At 34.9% G+C, this 23,253-nt stretch overlaps 1 protein-coding gene across 3 annotated transcripts in view; it reads left to right on the plus strand.

The window, feature by feature from the left end:
- Positions 1 to 22,091, plus strand: part of CTTNBP2 (cortactin binding protein 2) — an 84,987-nt gene extending 62,896 nt beyond the window's left edge. Inside the window, exons 11-23 of one of the 3 annotated variants that reach the window (XM_035319458.1) lie at positions 685 to 780; positions 1,196 to 1,275; positions 2,447 to 2,533; positions 2,617 to 2,716; positions 5,997 to 6,149; positions 6,424 to 6,611; positions 9,480 to 9,658; positions 13,286 to 13,491; positions 13,668 to 13,853; positions 15,416 to 15,476; positions 16,378 to 16,510; positions 18,506 to 18,607; positions 20,513 to 22,091. In XM_035319458.1, the coding sequence (XP_035175349.1) occupies positions 685 to 780; positions 1,196 to 1,275; positions 2,447 to 2,533; positions 2,617 to 2,716; positions 5,997 to 6,149; positions 6,424 to 6,611; positions 9,480 to 9,658; positions 13,286 to 13,491; positions 13,668 to 13,853; positions 15,416 to 15,476; positions 16,378 to 16,510; positions 18,506 to 18,607; positions 20,513 to 20,758 (1,817 nt within the window). In that variant the 3' untranslated portion in view covers positions 20,759 to 22,091. Of the gene's footprint in view, positions 1 to 684; positions 781 to 1,195; positions 1,276 to 2,446; positions 2,534 to 2,616; positions 2,717 to 5,996; positions 6,150 to 6,423; positions 6,612 to 8,792; positions 8,985 to 9,479; positions 9,659 to 13,285; positions 13,492 to 13,667; positions 13,854 to 15,415; positions 15,477 to 16,377; positions 16,511 to 18,505; positions 18,608 to 20,512 lie in introns of those variants that run through there. The other 2 variants (XM_035319467.1, XR_004748782.1) reach the window with 2 other exon arrangements.
- Positions 22,092 to 23,253: the final 1,162 nt, after the last annotated feature.

Consider the following 23,253-nt stretch of genomic DNA (forward strand, 5'->3'; position numbering starts at 1 on the left):
AGTATGCTTTTAACTGTGTATGGTACTTTAACATCATCTTGGGGACCAACCTAAGGTCCTATGACATTTAGTCCTTTACTCAGTTTAGTACTCCAGAGGAGGTATCTGTCTTACAGGTCAAACAAAATGAGTTAAACCAAAGCCCACACTATCGTCGTCTGTACAGTACAGCCAGACTGTACAGTAAATCCAGAATGTAAATCATCAGCCTAGGTAGAACAGAACTACCCCTGTTTTATATAGCTTCACTTATCAATGTATAATATAAAAATATTTTAAAAGAATCAAAATAATGAGAAAATTGACCCTAATGTGGTCAGTTGCATAGGACACTGAAAACTCATGTATATCATCTTCTCCACCTCTCCCCAAAGAAAAAAAAATACCACCACCAACAAAATAAATCTATTCCTATTTGACTGTGCAAATTATGTTCTTTTACTTATAGGGTAGTGTATTACATGTAAAGATGTAAAGACAATCTAGCTATTAACTTGTCTATTAATTGGCAGAAAACAGCAGTATCATCAGTCATATATGAAATAATAGTATAATTTAGTACATGAGACTGGTCTATTTATCAAATTGGTCAGTGTATACACACAATCTGTAAGTAACTGATATGCGTAAGTATAGGATACTTTACATAGATGCAAAGAATCTCTCATTTTTTCTTTTTAATAGGAAACATTTCATGGTCAACAGGTCAGATTTTTTCCCAACCACCATGGGACTTTCTGAAGAAGAACAGAGCTGAACATATCACAGTGTTTTTGTTTGGTAATTTGCAATTCCTAATTTTCAGGTTTGACTGTTTAAACACTCCATGAAATCCATAATTTGAGAATCATTTACTGCTGGTTTTGTTCTTCAACATTACTCAGTCCTTAGAAATATCATATCTGGTCAATTGTTTAGCTTGATTTGAAAGGGCTTACAACATTTAGAAAATACGGTGTCACACAAAAGCCCCACTGTCTTTTTTGATTGTATGGTAGTATCCATTTTACGTATGGCATGGATAACTCTGAATCTGTGTAGCTAGATGCCTTTCATTTCTTTGTTATTTTAATTTGCATAGCCCGTAATTTTAGGAGATTGCTGTAGAAACAGTATAAAAAGCATGTGTATGCATTATACGTGCTTATCAACATGAGAGATTCAGAAAAGTTATTTGCTTATCTCTTTTTTAAAGGACCTCAAGAAGGCTGCCTAAATAGTGTGACTTATGCATCTATGATCCATCTTCAGACTCTTCAGAATTACCTCCGCCTGGTGAGTACCAAGCTAACTTCTCACCACATGCTATTCATATATGAAATTATTGCATTAATAGAGGTGACTAAAAAAAAAGCCTTCTACTCTAGGAAAGAATGTCAAGATGTCTAAAAAAATAAGTAGGATGAAAGCTGCTACTGTATAAATAAAATTCCCACTAAACATTCTCCCAATAATTTTAGTCACGTGAGGCCATTTCCTTCATTCTTTAAATAATTGCCATCTGATTTACTTTACTGTTTAAGAAAATATATTAAAACATCTTTGATATCTTATTTCTTTCCAAAGTGATTTCATTCCACTTTTTGAGGGTAAATTAGAAATCATGTAAGCAATTATTTGAGACTTTAATTTTATTATCAGCTTATATATATATGAAAAATATCTATCTGTGTGTATATATGTGTGTGTGTACATGCGTGTATATATACATATACATATATACATATCCTGTAATTCCTATAAGTTATTTAATATCTGAAAATATAGAGATAATTGGGTAATGTGAGTTAACTTTCTTAGATCACCTGTCAAATTGGAATTAGTTAAAAAAACTACATAAATTCTGTTGTGTCTTAGGATATCATTTTATGTTGCTTAGAAGAGCAGTTGTATGTCATAGATTTCTGCTGTGTTTAACAATATAGCACAATGATGTGTGTGTATTCTCTTAATTACTTTTTATAGATGAAGTAATTTTACAGTTAAGATAGACAAAATAATTTTTATTCTGCTGCATCATAATTTTGTAATTAACCCATTTCAACTGGAAATAAAGTCCTTACACTAAGTCCATAAGTCCTTCGCAGCAACTAAAACTACTCTTTAATGATTGTGATATTATTCAGATATATCTATTCTAATGTGAATCAATAAATACTTATCTGTGATTCCTAGACATATCCTTCCTACATGAATATTCAAGTTAATGAAAATAATACTTTTTTTCCTATGGTTTTACAAATAGAGATATAAATAGGAACTTCCCCTTGGAAAATATTGTGGTACACAAACATTGTCTATTTTGTATCTTATATAGTAAGAATTATCAACTCCAGTAGTGAAAAACAATTTAATCATTTATTAGGTTCTGATTCTCATGTGTGTAAAAGAAAAAAAAAAATCCAGGTGTATGAACTTTCAAGAATAATGTATTGTCCGTATGTAGGTTGAACAATACCGTAACGTCATCTTCCATGGTCCAGAAGGAAGTTTGCAAGACTACATAGCATATCAGATAGCGGCCTGCATGAAGGTATTAATACAAATATATCTAGTAAATCATTTTGCAAATTGGAGTATGTACCATTTCACCAAATCCATAAATTTTCAACACAGCAAAAACAAGTGGCTGCAGGATCTACATGTGATATCATTAAAGTGGAAGTGGATGCTGGATTCTCCAAGGAGCAGCTTGCAGAACTGTTCATCAGTAGTGGTAAGCTTATTTCAGCAGATTGACTTTGGTAATTTGTAGGAAAGTTTTTAATTGTACAAAGAAAATACATTAAAACATTTTGCATAGTGGGTGGCATGTTTTAAGAGAACTCATGGTTTATCATGATTTTACTTGGGGAATAATGGTAAACGTCTAAACTGAGGTAGAAATAAGTATGACAATCCAGTTGGGAGTTCTGTCAAAAGTTTGTGAAATTTAAGTAAAATTAATAGTTCTTTATATGGCTTTTTTATGTCTCGTTTCTTTTTCCCTTTGTTTGTGAGCCATTAAGTTGATTTCTATGCTTCAAACCTACTGAATGAAAAATGGAAGTATTATTGCCTTACAGTAGCTGTTCAAATGTTTAAATATATATGGGAAGATAAGTTATTTTTGATTTTTGTGTGGTCCTGTACAGACTCAGGAGTTGGACTTGATAATCCCTGTGGGTCCCTTCTAACTCAGATTATTCCATGATTCTGTGATTCCAGGTGTAATTTCTTTCTGTGTCAGTTTTTGCTCTCCCAGGAAATCCCAATCACAGCTGGGAGGTAACATGTGCCAATGATTATTCCCACATACCATTTTGAATGCCACCACATTGCTGGAAGAGAAGAACACTTAGTCAGAATTCAGCTAGGCTTTGGCATTTACCCTGCAGGCCAGAAACTCATTCATGATCTGGTTTATTTAGTAGCCTCTGCGTCTGTAGGAAAGCTTCTTTTTGAATACTTTACTCCAAGTCAGTAACACACTTTTCTTAATAGCCTGTACTTGCATTTCAGCATTGTGCAGCTGTCTGAGTCTGTTTTGATGCCTGTTTCTTTCCCCATTGTTTTGTCACATCTTCTCCCCTAGGAGAACTCTATCTTCCTCCCTCAAAATAGTTTCATTATACCCAGAGGACTGTATTTAGGACTTGGTAAACCTGTCCTCCCTGCTGCCCAGCCATATCCTCTCAGTAAAACAGGGCAATAATAGTCAGGAAATTGCAAATATGTAAACAGCAATCATCAGCTACAGTCAGTCATTGCAGAAAATAGTATGGTTCAGTGAAGGTCATGTAGGATGGGAAACCAAAATTTTTAGCGAGCCAAAACTTTAGGGAATTGCTGGTTGGAAGAATCTTCTTGTCAGAACTTCTTGGGTGTTTTTTGTTTGGCTGTTGCTTTTGTTTGTTTGTTTTCTTTTTGACTTCTGGGACTTTGTATGCAATTTCATGTCCTCCTCAGAGAACCTCAAAAGCTTTCCAGACACATAAGAATGTGGTCTTTTGGAAATAAAAGAGTCTCTTGGAAATAATAGGTTCCAGAAAAGCCCTCTTAGTCTTGGCTTCTCCTTCAGTGGCATTGAAATATCTGAAGATTTCTTCATGATCACCGATAGGTCTGACATCAGTGTCTTCAGTTCAGTCATAACCTAAATATATTCAAAGACTGATCTCAATCTCCTTCTTACCTAGCACAAACACTTAATGTGCTGCTGCCCAACTTTAACGTGCGAAGAAGTGTATATTTGTCTGCTGGAACTCCGTCAATTGCTTTCTCCTGGCAAATTTCATATTTGGAAGGACTGTTACCCTTAGCATTGTAAATATTCAGCAAGTTCAAGCCTAAGTGATACAAGTAATTAGAAATGACCTGATTCTAATATCATTCTTAATCAACAGAAACTCAGAGAGGTGTCAGTTTTGCAGGTGATTAATTTAGGCAAAAGTAAACAAAGTGAAGAACAGGAGTGCATCACTGAATTCAATGCCCAGGTACTGCAAGCAACTATCTTACAGTTTCTTAACAACATATTACACATTTTTGAAAACTAGCTAGATCTCCCTACTTGTTTTTTTATATATATATATGTATTTTTTTTCCTGTTTTCAATGAGTCCTTCTGGAAGTCTGTTCCAGACTACATTCCCATGTTTAAAATCTGATTTCCAGTCTGAGTTTTTAATGTATGGTTAAAATGTTTGCTCTCTTGATGATTTCTTATGTGTTTATTTTATCTAGCTCTTTCCCTCTCATAACATTTACATCCCATGTATGTATACCATGTATTTGGAGACCATTCTTGTTCTCTATCAAAGTTTATTTTTCCTAAACAAAACAAGCTGAGACTGCATAATTTGCTGGGCTTATTTTCCAGATTTCCTATGTTGTTGCGCTTTCAGTATTGTGTTGAAGATCATGGTACTCTCTGCTTTTCACTCATTAAATTCTTTGATTTCTTTGGGGGGTTTTGTGTGTGTATTTTGTTTTGTTTTGCTTTTAATGTCCCTTATAGTATTTGTGATTTACGTTATTTTTATAACTGATAGCCATTCTGTTTTTGCACTGTTACTCAACATTTTCCTTCATGACTATCTCTTGTATCACCTTCAAAAAGTTCTAAAATAAAGCAAAGGACACGCAGGACAAGTGTTTTGTTTAATATCTGTATTAGAGAAGCATTGTTCTGGGATTTTGTGTTAACGGGAATGCTTGCAAAGACAAGTGTTTGCCCAGAGAAGTTGTGGATGCCCTGTCACTGGAAGTGTTTAAGGCCAGGTTGGAGCAACCTAGTCTAGCAGGAGGTGTCATGGCAAGGGAGTTGGGATTAGATGATCTTTAAGGTCCTTTCCAACCCAAACCATTCTATGATTCTATAACAATGGCTATTTAGGCTATAAGGTGTTGAAATCAGAAAAAAAAAATAAAGGAAAATATTTGAAATGTGAAAAAATGAAATATATGCCTGTTAGATTCAGATGCTACTATTTGTAATCAAACTAGCCTCAAACTAGCTTTAATTGTTTAGAAGATTCTTAGAGATACGGAATGATGTTTTGAAGAGAGGATAGTAGCAAACAAATAGTTAATCTCACCAAGTGATTAAGTTTCATATGAACATGGAATATTCTTTATCCATTTATCACTGCATGGAATAAAGAGTACATGTTAAAAGCTTAAGATGTATTAGCAGCAAATGAAAAAAATGTTTCCAGAGATCTCTGCTATCATCTTGCTATTTATTTTCAGTGTCCTAAAATCCTTTCTATAGATGAAAATTCCATTATAGTCATTTCAGGATTATTTTTAGCTTTTTATTTTTTTTTCCTCACTGCACAGTGTGAGATTCTTTCCATTGTTTTTTATGCTTTTTGTTTTGAACATATTGTAGAACATGTTAAAAGGAAAAATAAAGTATAAAAAAGCCTTTGTTGTATGAGTAGCATTAAAACTGTATACATAAATAAAAATCAATTCTCATAAGTAGACATTAATGGGATTTTTATATTTCAGCTTGTCTCGTCCCAGTTAAACAGCCTCCTGTAAGCAAGACAACCATTGTGATTTTAGAAAATCTGGAGAGAGCTTCTTTATCTGAATTACTAGGAGATTTTCTGGCACCTCTTGAGAATCGTAGTTCGGAAAATCCTTGCACTATTCAAAGAGGTATTTAAAGAATTTGGTATAGAGAAATGTTTTTACTACAGTTTTATTATAATACACAACACTTGGAGGGGAAGTTGGAGGAAAAAAACATAATTTGTTAAATTTTTGTGGTTTATTGCAAAATACGACTAGCTAAAATCAGCATGTTAAATTTTAAGGATAATTTGTGGTTTGTTTTTTTTCTTTCTAATAAAAGCAAGACACAGTTACTTAATATGAAATCAGGTAGAGGCATTTGGCTATTTTAGTAAAATGTTTTATGTTTCATTTTTAGCAAATGGAGCTTCTGGTGCCTTTTACTTTCATGAAAACTGCTTTTTACTGGGGACGATCGCAAAGTGTCATCTTCATGGCTCTGACCTGCTAGTCCAGCAGCATTTCCGTTGGGTTCAGCTTAGGTGGGATGGGGAACCAATGCGTGGTTTGCTTCAAAGGTTTTTAAGAAGAAAAGTTATAAACAAGGTAAGCACAACTTGAATCAGCTTCACTGATTTTGTTTATCACCAAGTCTATGAAATAAGTACAGTGGTAATGTCAAAAGCTGATCAGATAACGGAGTTGTTTCAGGAAAAAAATACATTTCCAAGAATATTTGGGAGTCTTTTCTGTAAATGTCATGCTTGACTTAATATAGGAAGGTATGTAACTGTGGCATAAACACACAGGTTGGCTACAAGAATAATACTGCAGGTAGTTGATTATCCACCATATGAAATCTCCTTCAGTAATTTTTTTTTTCATCTTCTGTGTGAGCATGATAAGGAAGAATCTGTTTAGCAAATATTAAATCCCTTTCTCAATAAATTGTCTGTACATCTAAAATAAGATAGTTATATGCCCTGTGTGTACTGTCTAAGCTTTATGCAGCAAAAAGAGTTTTCATAAGGAACTCAAACAGGAAAGAGAGGTGAGAAACATTAGTAAGGAGGTTGTTTTGAGCCAATAGGCCTGCTGAAGTTGGAACAAAAGACCAAAAGAGAATAGAGATGGGAAGCCTGTTTTAAAATGGGTAAATAAATGGATAGGGAAAAAAAAAAAAAAAAAAAAAAAAAAAAGTGGGCAAAAGCAGAACTGGAATTTTGAATGATATTTGGAAAAAACAAAAAAAAACAAAAAAAAACATTCCTGTGTAATAGTAGCTGCTGTAGACAGTTAGGCAGTGTTAGAGAGGGGGAGGGGAGTTTAATCAGAACAGCTGCAAAGGAAGATAATCTTGGCTGCAGAGTTTTGGACAGGCCTAAAAAGAGAAATTGTTTGAGGAATAGGAAGAACTCAGTAGTAGAGAGTCCTGATCTGGGAGAGCAGACCTAGTGTTAGTTCAGAGTGTACAGCTGTACATATCTTGGTTATCCTTGGGGATGTCATCTTTTGTGCCCTGTGCCATCTATCACAGTTCTCATTTATAAAAGCTTACGGATTTGAAGAGATTGTAAAGATGAAATTTCAGTTATGATAGTGAGGAAATTGTAAAATACTTCTAGATATACTTTAATAGCAAGAACAGGAATACAGAATATAAAGAATAAAGGGGAATGTGTCAATTGAACTCATACCAAATTACTCCTCTTAGATTACTTTTTACAGTTTCTTTTTTTCTGATGTTTTTTCCCGATAAGTTTTAAATCTTTGGAATCGTTCTGAGTGGTTGTCTGGCTGAGGGTCTGAATGATTTCCAGAATCCTTGCAAAGGATGGAGGAGAGTAGCAATTGTGTGTAGGCAAGAAGGTAGGACAATTGAAACTGGTGTCTTGCAAATATGCTGTAGTGCTGGAATGAGATACAGACCAGAGGACAGTGCAAAAGTATGTATCAGAATTCTCCTTCATCCTTTAAGGATAGAGGTTGTGTTCTCAAGCCTACACTGGAGAATATCATAAAGTCCCTTTATGAAAGGACAGGAACACTTTGATCCTAGGTCATTAAAGATCAGAGAGAAGGACTTCTCTTTGTTTAAGTATGAGGCCAAGAAATACAGAAAAGCAGGCAGTTGCAGAAGCTGCTGTATTTTGACTTGGCATGGGCTGGATCAAACTGCTTTGACTACCAGAACTTGCAGCATCATGTAACATGTCATTTTCAGGCTATTTTGTTTAGACTAACAGCAGTCCTTAGTCTCATAGGGAAGAGTCTAACAATGTAATAGGTTCCTACCTCTGACTGAACCTGAACAGAATTTGGGTAATTGGCTCATTATGTTTTTTTGTTTTTGTTTTTTCTTCTCTAAAGCATGTATGCTGATGGTGGCTATTTGGAGAAAAAAAAAAAAAAGGAATGTCTTGTATCTTCATCTTAAATAATGACTATGAGTGCCCAGTGTGTTAGCATTGTTTTTGTTTTTTAACATGTGTGTGCACCACATGGTTTGGGTTTCAAAATAGGGGAGACCAATGTTAAAATTAGAGGAAAAATCAATCTCTTTTAAAAATCTAAAGGAAAATAAAATCACCTTCATTGTTTCAACAGTACAACAGTAGACTATTTCATAGATACTTGCTCTTTATTTTACTAACTTGCTTGTGCATTACTGTTCATGTTTTCAGATTAAAAGTTCTTTCTCTCCTTGTTTTGGAGATGTATTATGTATTTGGAACAGTTTAAATGTTTTTCTACATTAATATTAAATTGTTCACCTGTAGACTGTAGTTGTTCAAGAAGCTCTGGCTTCAATGCTGGCAAATACTATCCCTAGTGCATCTTTTAAAGCTTCCTTTAATTCAAACTATTCCAGAGGATAATCCTAGGATTAGGATGATGAAGACTGTAATTTGGACTCAGATGAGATAGAAGATCTTTTTGGCACCAAATAATTTTCCTTTAACGAGGCATACTAAAAATGTAAGTCTTACAGGAAGGCATTTTTCCCTCACTGCTACTAAATATAAAACTAAGTTAGAAATCCACTTCGTATATGCCTGGATCAGACATTCCCGTTCAGTGTGATAGTATATTCTTTTATCTGCCCTATTTTTATTTTATATATTGCATAGGATATGGTAAATGCCTCTTGTAATTCTAATCTTAAACACCATATAAAAAGCAACGCAGTCAAATTTGTGTCTGAGTTTCCTACAACAAAGTAGGGGCATGTCAGTTCACTGATAAGGAAGGAGTCATAGTTGGGGAAATAAGGTTTAATACAAGAAGAGTTCAGTATATGTTATAGAAAAGTTTGACCAGCTTTTGTCTGTTCTTGGTTTTCATAATAGGAGGAGGGAAAAAAACAAACCAAAACAACAAACCAAAACAAAACACAGGCCTTCTTGGGGCTTCAGGATAAGTGTATACAGCAGAGGTCTTGCATTGTGTCAGTCATCTTTTCTCTCTCTGCAGTTCAGAGGCAAAGTACCTCCTCCATGTGATCCTGTGTGCAAGATCATAGACTGGATTCTTGCTGTTTGGCACCAGCTGAACTCTTGCTTATCACGTCTTGGAGCACCTGAAGCTCTTATGGGGCCAAAACATTTCTTCTCTTGTCCAGTGGTGCCAGGGCATGGCCAAGCAACAGTGAAGTAAGATTTCTATTTCTTGTTTGACCCTGTTCAGTGCCAATCAAATATTTCCTACCAATATAGCAGTTATGTTTCTCCCCAAACTCATCTGACTCAGCATCCTTGGAAGTATTTTAGCGGAAGTTACTGAAAGCTTTAAGACATTTGTTTGGTATTTAATTACCAGAAGGGCAATTTTGAAGGACAGAAGTGGGAACTGAGTGTCTAACACTGGTTGGAAATCAGTCTTTTGTTGTGACTTTTCTGTTATTTTCCAACACAGAGTTTCTAAAATAGCGTGTGTACAGGAATGGCTAATTTTGCTCAGCTCTTTAAGGGTTCTGCTCTTCATTCCAAGACAATACTATAAAGAAAACTTTTCATTAGGGAACAGATCAAAATAAGAATCAAGAATTCAGAGCTTGAAAAGTTGGTAAAGTTTCCTTTTGAAGTTGCATATGAGAGAAATCTGGAGAAGTAGAATGCTTTCTCACCCTTTCTAATGTCTGGTATTATTTCTAAACACATTCAGTTTCACAGAAGTATTAGCTTAGTAAATAAAGCAGATACACTCTTTTTAGCTGTGCACATGGTTAGATGTCCAGTGAAATCAAAGAAGAGGGATGAAAGTTTGTCTTTTCCTGCCTGGTACATATTGCTTGAACATCTGCTCACATTCCAACCTCTGCAAATATTAGCAAGTGAAACAAGAAATACTTACAGAAGTTTAAGGTATATTGATTTCACGCTAGGATGTTGTTTGGCTATATTAGAAAGGTAACAAGCCCTAATCAAGATTTAAACTTAGAACTCAAATAATGTGCTTTTTTGGGGTATGTGATGTTACTTTTCTCACCATGTTTCACAGCATTCTCCTTGATTGCCCTTCTGTTCCCTCTCTGACTTTTCTCCCCTACCAGTTCCTGCTCACCCTTCGTCCTAGGTCTTTTTCGTAGTGCATGCAGTAGCCTTCTCACCTTTTTCTCTGTCCAGATCTTATTAAATTTTACATGTTTATTTTCTCATCTCTTTTTAAAGGGCAAGGTTTTCTAATATCCAGAGTAATTATCAAATTCTAAATGTGGATTTAGCATTGGCTGAAAATGTTATGGTTGCTATGAAATAAAAAATGAACAAATCACACCATGCATTTATCTCCTGTCTTCCTCTTGATCCGTGTCCACTGAAAAGTCTTAATCAGTTATTTATTGTGATGGTATCAGTAGAGGGCAGAAAACATGTTGCTTAGATACCTTAACTATGAATTTCTCAGTTTGGATTTGTCCTGAGTAACCTTGACTAGATTCACAATGTGGTATTTTGAGGTAATTACCACAGCTCCATAATATCTTTTACATTAGTGATATGCCACCTGACTCTTCATTTTAATGCAGTTTTTGTCTACTAATAAACAATTAGAAAGTGCAGCTGCAGTGAGCACTTACCAGACACTTCAGGTTTAGCAGCGTGATGCCTAATAGTGTAGTCATATAACTAGCAATAAATAGGTTTAATTAACAGCTCACTGGTTGTTGTTATTTCAATCTAATTAGCCACTCCTGTCCTTTTGCCCCTCTTCTCCACTGCTATTCTGCTGCTTTTTGTATTTGTCAAAGCCTCACTGAGTCAGTTCAATTCATTAAGGTAGTAGCCAGCTACTGGAAACTGAGTTTGTTCTGGGCTGGGTGTTAGCACAAGGTAAGTGGTAAAACCAGGCGACTGGAAAGGGAGAGGGAGAGAGAAGGCATAACAGGAAACTGTTTCATGCTGTGTGCTGTTCATGTAGCTTCACGTGTTTTGGAAAGTAGACTGAATAAATTAGGAAAATTTTAGCTGCATTTTTTTGTTTGTTTGTTTATGATCTAGAAAATCAGCAATGGTGTTCTAATGGGGAAGAGTTTCTTTTTACAGCTGTTTTTCAGGGATGAGCAATACTATATCTTTCCAAAATATCGGATACATCAAAGAACCGGGGACTTAATCAAAACATGCACAAATGAAAACCAAACATAGGACTGAATTTAAACACCAGGCTGGAATTTTATTAAGAGAGGATGGCACTGTAAAGCTCATCAACCATTAACTGTTAGATTAAATGGGCTAAATTAATTTTTATCTTTGCAACATTCACTTCTGTCTATTCCTACTAGCAATATTGCAGATTGTCAGAAGCTTACATAAGCCGAAAGTGAGAGGTAAAGTTATAGTTCAGTAATTTATAGTAAACCAGTGTTTACTTTCATAGCTTAAGTCAGCTAGCAGAAGCAAACTGTGTCTATGTGGAATGAATCTACAACATCATGCTAAGAAGCTTAAAGGAACATCTTAAATATGCATTTTACAGCTTATTAACTGTACTAATTCTTGTGTGAACTAATATATCTTTTACCAAGCTTATACAAGCACTTTAGGGTATAATTATGTCATAAAAAATCAATCTATGCTTCATAACTAATGAAAAATATATATTAAATGACTCATGCATTCTAAATTAAAGAAAAAAAAAAAAGTTTTCTTTCTAGCCAGCCCAAAAAGCCATCATTTAGGGTAATAAGATGGCTTCTGTGTATCAACATATGAAGAATATGGTTCACCTCAGTGAAATAGACTTTTTAGCCTTCGTTTTTTCTGAATGGATTTCTGCAAATCTCAAGCATCATTATAGCCTGTAATTTCATATAGACCTTGGATATAATCTATGTAGCTCTAAATTTTACTCATCTACCTCCTACAAGATGGTAATGAGGAGAAAAAAAAAAAAAAAAGTTGTATTTGATTTTAAAAATATCGATACAGTGTGAAATAAGCCTCAGTCCTGAAACTGCTAGCCTTTCTCCCCTGAGAACTGTAAGCTGTGACAAATACCACTAATTTACTTGTTAATACACTTTTTTTCACTCCTGTGCTAAAGAAGGTGTAATATTTCTCTCTTAGACAAAAATCCAACAAGAACCACATCCCATTGAATCAATTTTTTTTTGTAATCAGACCCAGTCTCTAAACCAGACAATCTGGAAAATCCACAGCATCCTGGAAACACAGTTCACCATAGATCAAATAAACAAAAGGAGAGAGAGAGCAAGGCAGCTGTACAAAAAGAAAGGTCATGCAAGCTGGACAAGTTTGGAAATGGAAGAATACTAGAAAGGGTGCGATCAGGACTGAATAGCTCTTTTTTCCCACCCTGGCAGCAAATACGCTATGAATGAACACCTGCAAGCATGGAAACTTTTCCATGTGCTGGCAAAGGTGAAAGAGAATTTGTTTTTGTTTTGGTTTTGGTTGGTTGCTTGCTTGCTTTTCTTTCTTTTTAATATACATGAATACACATTTTTCTGGAACATTCTTTCTTTAAGCTTTAGAAAGAAAACGATGGTTTATGTCCACATTTGAAAGAGGAAAAGCGTCAGATGGCAAACAGTTTGCCAAATCCATCAGAAAAAAATATGTCAAATTGAATATAAAGCAAACAAATAAAGCCTGCCTTAATAAAACCAGTTCCTTGCTGATATTGGGTACAATGGGATGTCCAGATTATATGTGCATCCTGAAAGCACAAAATCTGATGTGCTACCCAAAGTATTACTACAAAATCTAGGGGGGTTGATAATTTTCTCTGAGGCTAAAGGGTTGTTTGTGCACCTACAGGTGGATGTCCAAGTTATGGAATGCTGTGATAGCTCCCAGAGTTCAAGAAGCAATACTCTCCAGAGCCTCTGTGAAGAGACCGTCTGTACCAGGACAAACAATAGCCAAAAAAAATCCCAGTCAAGGTCAACAGGCTGTTGTCAAAGCTGCTCTCAGTATCTTGCTAAATAAAGCTGTTTTACATGGCTGTCCTCTACCCAGAACAGGTAAGAGCGAGCAATCAGAAAGGCAAATAGTTGTGTATTGCCAAAGCAGGGCTTTTAACTGGTTCCTTTTGCAAAACTTCCACAAAACATAACGTACCAAAGTTGTACAAATTAGTCAAAGAAGCACCATTTGCAACAGTTCTTTCTAACATTGTTTTATTTTTTTGTTGTTTCAGAGTTAGATAATTACATAGCAGATTTTAAGGGTGGGAACTTTCCTTTATCCATGGTTTCAAGCTACAAAAATTGTGGTAAGAAAAGGGGAGAGAATGCTTCTTGGAGAAAAGTGAGTACAAGTCCTCGCAAAAAGTCAGGCCACTTATCCTCCCAGTCATGGAATAAGCAGGAGACAAATACTGAAGGTAAAGTTTTCTATTTGAATTGTGGGGAAACAAAAAGAAAAAACTGGGGGGGGTTTAAACTGAGTAGGTAGGAATGTAACTTTTTTCCACATCATGAATTTAAAATTGGCTACAAAATAGCACTTGTTTATGTTTACTCATAAAAAAATGACTTTTTCCCCCCAAAATTGTTTCTATGTCACTATGAGGTAACCTAATCAATTCTTTTTTTTTTTTTTTTTTTTTTTTTTTTATAATGCCCGTCCTGTTGTCTGATAATGAGGTAGGCTTGTAGGCTTTGGCTCTGATGGTGGGAGATAGAGCAATAGTTACACATCTTACTGCTGTGAGTGGTGCTCTGTCATTCCCTTCCTCACTACTGGCTGTGAGGAAGCTTCATTATTTGATTGCTTCTCTCCTTCGTCCCTTAAATCAGCACCTGATTTAGAGTACACACACAATGTTTTGGAGGGTTGTTTTGTTTTTTAAATAGTTATATCATGTAAGGCTTTATGTCACCGGGTTTATGGGTGTGTATAAATGCAGAAGCTCTACTAGTAGCTGACACTTTTGAAATGTGTTTTCACCTCAAGAACATAAGCCATCTAACAAGCAGTTTACTACAAAGGGATATCATCTGGATATATGTAGAAGCAACATTCATTCTTTTGCAACTACACATCTGTCTAGAAGGGAAACTTTGGAATGCTGTAACCAAATACCATATCGAACAGAATAACTTCTAGAGGACAAAACCAAATTACTTGGTTTTGCTTTCTGAGAATGAAGGTAACTCTCCTTTGGACAGGAGTGTTAGGAAGGAATTTAGAGAGGATTTTTTTTTTCCTTCATTTTAAAAACAGGAAGATTTTAATCTCAGTTGCCTTATATATAAAAGACTGAAATACCTGATGCCTGGTACTTTTTAATGTTAAATTGAGCTATTCATTTCTTCAGCTCTTATTCAGAAAAAAAATCTGCTTTTGCTGAACTGCAAATCTAATGTACTAGTTCTGCTTTCTAGTTCTCTGTTTGAATTGTGAATAAATCTAATCCCACTAAGATTAATCTAATCCCACTAAGATCCCACTATGATCTGGAGAACTCAGATGAACATAAACTGAAGTAGGATGGTTAGCACTGTACTTTGTATGCAGAGATGCTTTTGGAGTCAAGTTAATATCTATAAATAATATTTTTTTAAACGTGCTGAATTTAATTTCATTTCTGCTATGTTGTTCCTATTAAAAATAAGGGCATATTATTTGATTTTTCTTAAATGAAGCTAAATCTTTACACATTCATAAGTGAATTCTGTTTGAGAGAACCAGTAACAGTGCTTTGCACAGAAATCTGATGTTCTGACTTCCACAAAAAGGCATCACTTTTGCTATTTTAGCAGTCCCATATGGCCCTGATGCTACTCTGAACAGTTTCAAGGGATATATTCTGAACTTTGGAAGACTTTATTGATGTAATTAGCCAGTAAATGGGAATACATTTTCCCCATTTATCACAGATTTTTTGAAGAATTCAGCAGACGTAATAATACACTAATAACTCAAACTCTCTTTTTTTTGCAGGTGTAAAATCTAAGAATGTGTTGCAACCAAACTGTAAGAAAAGAGCTTCTCTTGCCACAAAGTAAGTTTTAATCTTTGATATTTGTAACACGTAGAAGCAATAAAGATCTTGAAATGGTGTGGTAACCCAGCAGCTAACAATGAACAGATGAAGAGTTTGCACTTGATAATGTTTTGTCTTTACAACTGCATAAAAGAAAGCCATTTAATTTTCATGTCTGAGAGAAAATAAAATTTGTACACTTTGGTATAATTTTAGAATCAATTTCTGTAATTCAAAACTTGCAGCTCTTTGTGTTCTTTTTATGTAACAGAATAACATATGACTTAAGAGTATTATGTAATATCTATTCAGCCATAAAAAGCCAACCTTATGCTTTTTTCACTTGGCATTTATTTAAAAAACAAAACAAACAAACAAAAACCTCCTCTGGCTGTTTTAGCTTACTGAATGGCAATTTGCAGTTGTACCATACCTGCACTTTAATCTAAATAATACTGAGTTTCTCTAAGAAAGGGTATGAATTAGTCACATGGAACTGCATTTGAAATTTGACTTTAGTCCGAAACCTTTATGCCACCATATTCACAGGAACAGAGAGCATAGAATACTTCAGGCTTCCAGTGTGCTGGTTTTTTAAAATCAAAATATTTGGAGTTAAGTCCAATGATGAGATGAGAATAAAACTGATTGCTTCATTAAAAAAAAAGACAAATTTTTTTGAATACAGTGGGCAGAATAATTCTTTCTTAGAATTTCAGATTAGAGAGAATAATTTGAATAGACGGGACTGTTACTGCCAATTAATTATTTTTCCTGTTTGTAAAAGTAAAAACATTTGGAAATAAATTACTGTTTTCCAGGTGTATATAGTATTTATTTTTGAAATTCTATATCTTGTTTTTTTTTATAGTTTGTTTTGGGTTTGGATGGGTTTTTTTTGTTTTTTTTTTTTTACTAGGTCTTCAGAGAAGGATCAATTGAGAACATTAAATCTAGAGCAAAGGCTGTCCCTTGGTTCTGATGATGAAGTAGATCTTGTGCAGGAACTTCAAAGTATGTGTTCCAGCAAATCTGAGCCTGATATAAGCAAGGTAAACATAAGGCTTTTAAATAATTTACATAATTACCATATGCAGCTGTTTGCTACACGCTTAAAATAAATTTTTAATTTATAAGCACTGCTTGAACTGAAAAAAATTGTAAAGTTAGCTGGCAATAAACCAAAGTAAACTAATAAATAATACATTTGAAGGAGAGTGTTCTGGTTTAATACACATTATTTTAAATTACACCTTCACTGTCTTGTATCGCAGAGCTTTTTGCAGTAGAGGCTGAAATTTATTAGTTCATAAGTGCTACAGACAATAGCTTTCTCTGCGTTACTGTTCCCCATATTATCTTTCTTGTTATCGTTGCTTCCTCTGGGAAACTTTTTTCAGTCCTAAAGACAGAGAAAGTTTTTCTTAGTATACATTGCACATTTTGTTTGTTTAATGTAATCTCATTAGCCATAGAACTGGCTCAAAGCTCATCTGCTGTGTAGGCAAAATTACATTTTTCTGTCCCATGCAAAAAAGAATGGATTGGCACAATTCTTTTTTCTGGCAGAAGAGGGTGAAGGCGGCTTGCAAGACTCCTAAGTCTATGACTAAGACTTATGCTGGAATGGATTTTGGGGGGTTATGGGAGGCCTGTTGAGCAGAAGGTAGGGACGTGGATCTTTCTCACTTTTCCTTCCATAACAAAAGCATCCAGATATCCCTGTAGCTATGGCTATTTTTAAATTTTCCTTGTTTTCCTCCTGGCAAAGCTGAGGTAGATGTCTGTGACAGCAGGCTGTGTTCAGACTGGAGCAGTTGATCCATGTCTTTTGAAACACAGAGAGAGCAAGCACGCTTCTTCAGTCCTAAGCTGTTGTCTAGTTATTCCATTCATTATATCTTCTAGGATCTCCTTGAACAATAGTTTCATTAGTTTTGCTTTATTAAGTATTCTGTTTATCCTTAGAAGACAAACACGTTTTTATTAAGAAATGCTATGTTTGGGAAGATTTTTCAACGTATTTAATTAAAGCCTTCCTTATGTTATTTTTGGTTTGGTTTGGTCGGTTGGTTTTTGGGGGGAGTTGGTTGGTTGTAGGTTTTTGTTTTTGTTTTGTTTTGTTTTGTTTTTAATAAAAAAAGTACTTGCAATACTTGGATGAGTCACATTCTCCAAGCTGGTCAGCTAATCACTAACTCAGCTAATGGTATCTGCCCTTGAAAGAATGGGATGTGCTAAAAGAAATGGTAACCAACTTCAAGTTGTGTTTAATAACATTTAAAATGTAATTGGTTGTTGACAATTCAAGGAAATGTGGGTTAGATGAGGAAGGAGATAGATGTCACTGTCTTTTGTTCGGTTTCCTCATCATGGGTGGAACCATCCATGGCTGTAATTTCTGTTAATTCCCTAACTGCCTGGTAGAGGCTTACGGAAGTAAGGGTGCTGTTGTATGCTTGCTTTGTGTGATGTAATTTCAGGCTGCCATCAAAATAAGCACGTCAACTGTCTAATTTGTGCTTTCACTGCATGTTCCTGCTGCCTCTGTTATGATGGGACTGAGTACTTTTGCAGTTGCAGAGTGAATCGGGTCACCATGCCCCAGGATAAAATACCTAGTTTTCAGCGAGGTCAGAAGGCTGATCAGATTGTATCTGTTACTTCATGGTCACAAATTTTGATGGAAAATAGCAGGAAAGAAACATGGCAAGAGGAAGAGAACAGGATCATTCCTTTCTGTGACATCCCTGAAGCTTGATAAAATGTAACGGGAAACTGCCCTTAAGCTCCACTAAACAGTATTGCTCTGGAAAAGATGTTCAGTCTTCTCTGACAATGGTCAATGTTAACACTCTCTTTCCCTCCCCCTTTAAATTCTGTCGAGAGTAAGAGGAAAGTTATTTTATTTGTTCTTTGGATATCTATGCATTGCTACTATACATTCTTATTATGCAACTACATGAAAATCAAGTCAAGATTCCAAAATTTGGCAAACAGAAACATAATTTATTGTGTGAAGAATTCATAATTTTCTTCTTTTTTAGATTGCAGATTCTAAGGATGCACTACTGATGTTCAACAACTCTCAGAACAATCCTGTATTTTCAGCAAGTGGTACTAACCCAAGTAAAACAACAAAACAAAAGGTAGGTGAAGAGTTTTGTAGTAGTCGTAAAAGTGTCTAGAGTTTAGGTGTCTCTAAAATCTGAGTTCCTGATTGGATACAAAGAATGAATGTTCCAGTGCCCTGTTTATTATGAGAATAAACTGTCGTGATTCTTAGGAAACTCGTTGAACACACCATGCCAAGATTCTTCTATGTGTCTTAATGGAAACTAAGATTTATTAAACAATGGATGTATCTACTACACGTTTTTCATGTTTATATGAAGCCATCTCCCTAGGCCAAGTATTGTTAACATTCCTTCAACATTGTAAGTTATTTGTATCAGATTTTGAGAGAAATAAAAACTCTGGTTTCTTTTTTCTTTCCTTTTTTTTTTTTTTTTTTAAAAAAAAAAGAAAAAGTAAATCTATTTAATAAGTTTGCAAAAGCTGAAAACGTTTTTTAATTCTTGAGTTAAAATTGCTGGCTCATGGTTTATTTTTGTACCCACTTTTGCAGTGATTACCAAAATACGTAAGATTTCAAACCAATTTTTTCCTAAGTGTTTTTATCTAAGTAGAATTGAGTCACTCTGATGTTAGAGCTTTCAGTGAGAGAGATTTTGAGAAGGTATATAATCAGGGTTTTTGAAAAGTAGGATTTTCTTGTTTAAAAGTTTTATTTCTCTGCCTATCTGTTGCTGTACAGTTGTCTTGGCATATTATTTATGAGATGCCAAAAGCAACACACTGTTATAAGGTTGGTGGCTCTGCAAAAAGATAGTCTAAATGTGAACAAACTTTACTAACTTAAGAGCAGCTTCAGAGTGGGAAGGTACACTGAATACTACTGGAATATCTATCAGGTCCACTATCTGTTCTTTTTTACAGAAATTAAAAATAATTGTTTAAGGGTTAAACAACCCTACTAAGTGTAAAGATGTATTATTCCCACCTTAGTTTTCATTCTCTGGATGATAATTTCCTTTTCTATTGTTTTTGAACACTGAGAGTACTTGTGACCATACAGCTCAATTAACCTTAGCCAGCCCAGAGTCTGTTGTCCGTGTTCTCTTAATGGGCATTCAGAGACTTGGGTTCCTCTAGAGATCAACCCAGATGCTGTCTGTCTGTGGTAAATTGTTTTTTGGAGGTACACTGCCTATTCTCTGCCAGTACAATAGTAGCCCTGAAAATAGTTTAACTTGTGCACCTAAGCATTAAAAAAACTGAAGTTAGATGAGATGACTTACCACCCTGACCATCATCTTTTTTCATATTCAAACATGCAAAATGTTAAAAATATTGTCTGTAATTTTACTTGAAATGCAGAGAACAGACTTCACTGAATGGAAGCAATTTTAACATTGCAGACCCATGTTTAGGTATCCTGCTTTTGACTGTTTCTCTAAACACACTAATTTCAGACAGTCCAAATCAGCCCTTTATATAGTAGTGATGCTTAGATAATTTGGCAAGTCAGCTGACCTGCTCATTCCCACTATAATTTGTTCCTAGTGAATTTATTTTACTTTTAAAATTCCTTCTAACAATATAAGGCATAACTAAATGCCCATTTTTCCCTTTTAGCTGTGGCTGCAGCTGTCATTTCTCTGCTGTGATGAAAAAAAAAAATCTGTTTTGTGACTCTGAAAATTGCGATATTTGAGAATGAAAGTTAAGATTTTTGAATGCCGATGCAAAAACCCCATTGACTTCTCTTTTTTTGGTATTTTAATATGTTTGTGATATTTTCTTCTGGTCATAGAAGAAAAAAAAAAGCCGTAGTTACTACACCAAGTAGTAACACACTCTCATATTAATTACATATTAAACTGCAAAGAACTGCAAATAACAAAGGTTTTATAGAGGTGGAGGGTTGGATGGTTGTTTTTCAGGTCAAGTACAATAATTATGTATACAAAAAATGCTTTTTTTATTCACAGGATGGAACCCGTCCTCTCAGCAGCAGTCGAACTGTAGAAAGCAGCAACAGTAAATCGAAGACAGAGCTGGGTGGTTCAAGAGTTAAATCTTTTCTTCCTATACCTAGAAGTAAAATCACCCAGCCTTCTCAGAATACTAAAAAAAGCAGCAGCAGTAATACAAGGCAAATAGAGGCAGATAACAACACAAAAAGAGAGATTTGGAATTTGCACAAAAAAGAACAAATAGAAAAATTTAATAAATAAACCTGCCTACCATACAATTTTCTGTGTTCGCATAATCTCTATTGCAAAGAACCAAGTACTCAAATTTGTAAATACTTTTTTAAAATAAACTGTTTCCCTGTAATGTAAAGTTTGTACAGGACCACAGTTTTATTTGTATGTAAATCAGTTGGATATTATATTGTTTTAAATGTCAGAAACTGGCAGTTTTGCCACCTTCATAGATTTTCTTTCTGTTATGAAAATCACTCTTGTTTAAATGATAATATTCAGGGGTATTACCACAAGATTCTGTTTGTGTATATACTGTACATAAATATATTCTATTAAGTTCACGTATTAAATTGCATTCAAATGAGTTGCACAATATGTACAGTACTGGCTTAAAGCTATTGTACATGCATTTTAAAGACATGTTTTTATCTTCAGTTAATGAAAAATTAATGGAATGTGGCAATAACTAAAATGATCAGAAGTGCAGATCAATTACTTTCAGCTACAAGCCATATTAAATACTTTGATTTCCCCATCATCTGCCTGCTGAATTGCAGTTCTGTTTCTCCCAAGCTTCTCTTCATCTTAAATGTCACGAATTTGTGTTACAACTTTCATCTTTCAAAGAAAGGAAAGAGATTGAGAAATTAAAATGCAATAAAAGTTATTTTTCTCAGACTCTTATTCTTTGATAAATTGAAGAAAATGTGGTCATTTATTAACTTAGTTTTTCTTGTATACTGTAAAAAAAAATTATATGCTTCATTAGTGTTCTTTAAAGTACCCAAGAAATAATAGTGTTTTACAGAAACAAATTTTACTGGAAAGGAATTTGAGCACAAGCTTAACTACAGTATTACAAGAGATAATGGAGTAGTAATAACATGAGTTACTATGTAATTATCAATTTCTATTGTGGATTTAAGATGTAATTGCTGTGAAATGATACTTGAGTTGCAGTGAAAATGAAGTCTTTTTCATTTTTCCCCACTACAGAGGCAGAACATTTTCCCAGGACAGAGTCTCTATGAAGGGAATATTTCCCCAGTCTCTCCTTATGGTAGTAGTTATTTACTTGCGCATTGTTATAACGTGGCAACACTTGCTGTCTAGAAACCTCATTGGATATGTAGAGGAAAATACAGAGTTATCTTGAGGTCAGACTTAGTTGCCTTCTGTTGAGTTATCAGGAGATGGTTTTGAGAGCTATGGACATGGTCACGCCTATCATTTCCACAGTAGCTTTTTTTCTCAAGATAAATCTGAAAGAGGAAAAAACGACAAAACTGTTTCCTACCAGTTCACCTTTATATGTAGAACAGTCATCCCAAACTCATGTCAATAAAATTTTTGTACTGCATATCGTCTATCTTTGTCTCTTAGTTTGTATGTTTGTGTTACCTCTAATAGATACAGTATTTTAGAAGGTTATTTCTGTAATTGTTTCCCTCATGGTATAACCATCATGATTTTCAGTAACCGCTGTTTTATTAACACTTCAATACTTTGTGCAATAGTAGTAGTTATATGCAACTGAATAAGGGTGATTGCTGTAAAGGCTGATTTTTTATAGTAATTTTGGTGCTGAAAAATGGGATGCTGCTTTTACAGTTGATTTTACAGCAGAATGAGTCAGCTGTGAAGTGCCGTAGATCAGAGAAACGGCTCTCAGAAGTTAGCATCCTTTATGTGCAGTACTTACCACACAAGCTGCAATATCGAGATTTATAATAGCAATAAATGTATATATTTTTAAGAGCTATAAGGAAAAAAAAAAAAAATCTGAATTCAAAGCTAGATTTGTTCTACCTTGAAGATACACCTTAGAAATGGCAGGCCCCATTTAGATGAAAAGTTAGCAGTGTGTTTCTGCGTGAGACCATCTTAGGCACAGTGTCCTAAAGCCTGTTTTTAGATATATTTTCAGGCTGTCTGTTGTCTGTGAGAATAAAAAGTCTTCTGTGCTGTACTTGGAATGAAAAGCTGCAGAAGACTGGGTAACTTTGATCATTTGCTCATTGTTTGAAAGTCTCTGTTGCTAAATTTAGCATTGCCTTTAAATCCTCTCGTTATCTTCTCTTTCCAGCCTGCTGTCCTAATCCCTCTCCATCTGCATCTTTTACCTGGTTGACTTCTGCCTGCTGTCATTCCGTTTGTCTGTCAGTTCACCTCAGTCTGTGATCTTCATACATCTTTAATCACATGGTATTTTGCAGATCTGCTAATTCAGTCTTCTCTCCAAACTGCTAAGCTCTCATTAGGCCGTATCAGTTCCTGCCCTCACATAACCATGAAATAGTCTGGATGCGAGCCTGGCCTCTCCAGTGCTTTGTTATTGGGATAGATCGTGCAGAAGCAAGGCAAGGCTCTGCTCATGAGTTAGAGGCTTCACTGTCTCCAGTTTCTTTCCGTGATGCTGCAAATGGCACATCTCGTACTTCACTTGGATCGGTGAACTACTCTTATTTGGGTTCAAAAAAGGCAAAATCTTTCATCTCCATGGCTTCTTGTGTCTTAGGCAT

This window comes from Oxyura jamaicensis, chromosome 1 (assembly GCF_011077185.1).
Source record: "Oxyura jamaicensis isolate SHBP4307 breed ruddy duck chromosome 1, BPBGC_Ojam_1.0, whole genome shotgun sequence".
Classification (NCBI taxonomy): domain Eukaryota; kingdom Metazoa; phylum Chordata; class Aves; order Anseriformes; family Anatidae; genus Oxyura; species Oxyura jamaicensis.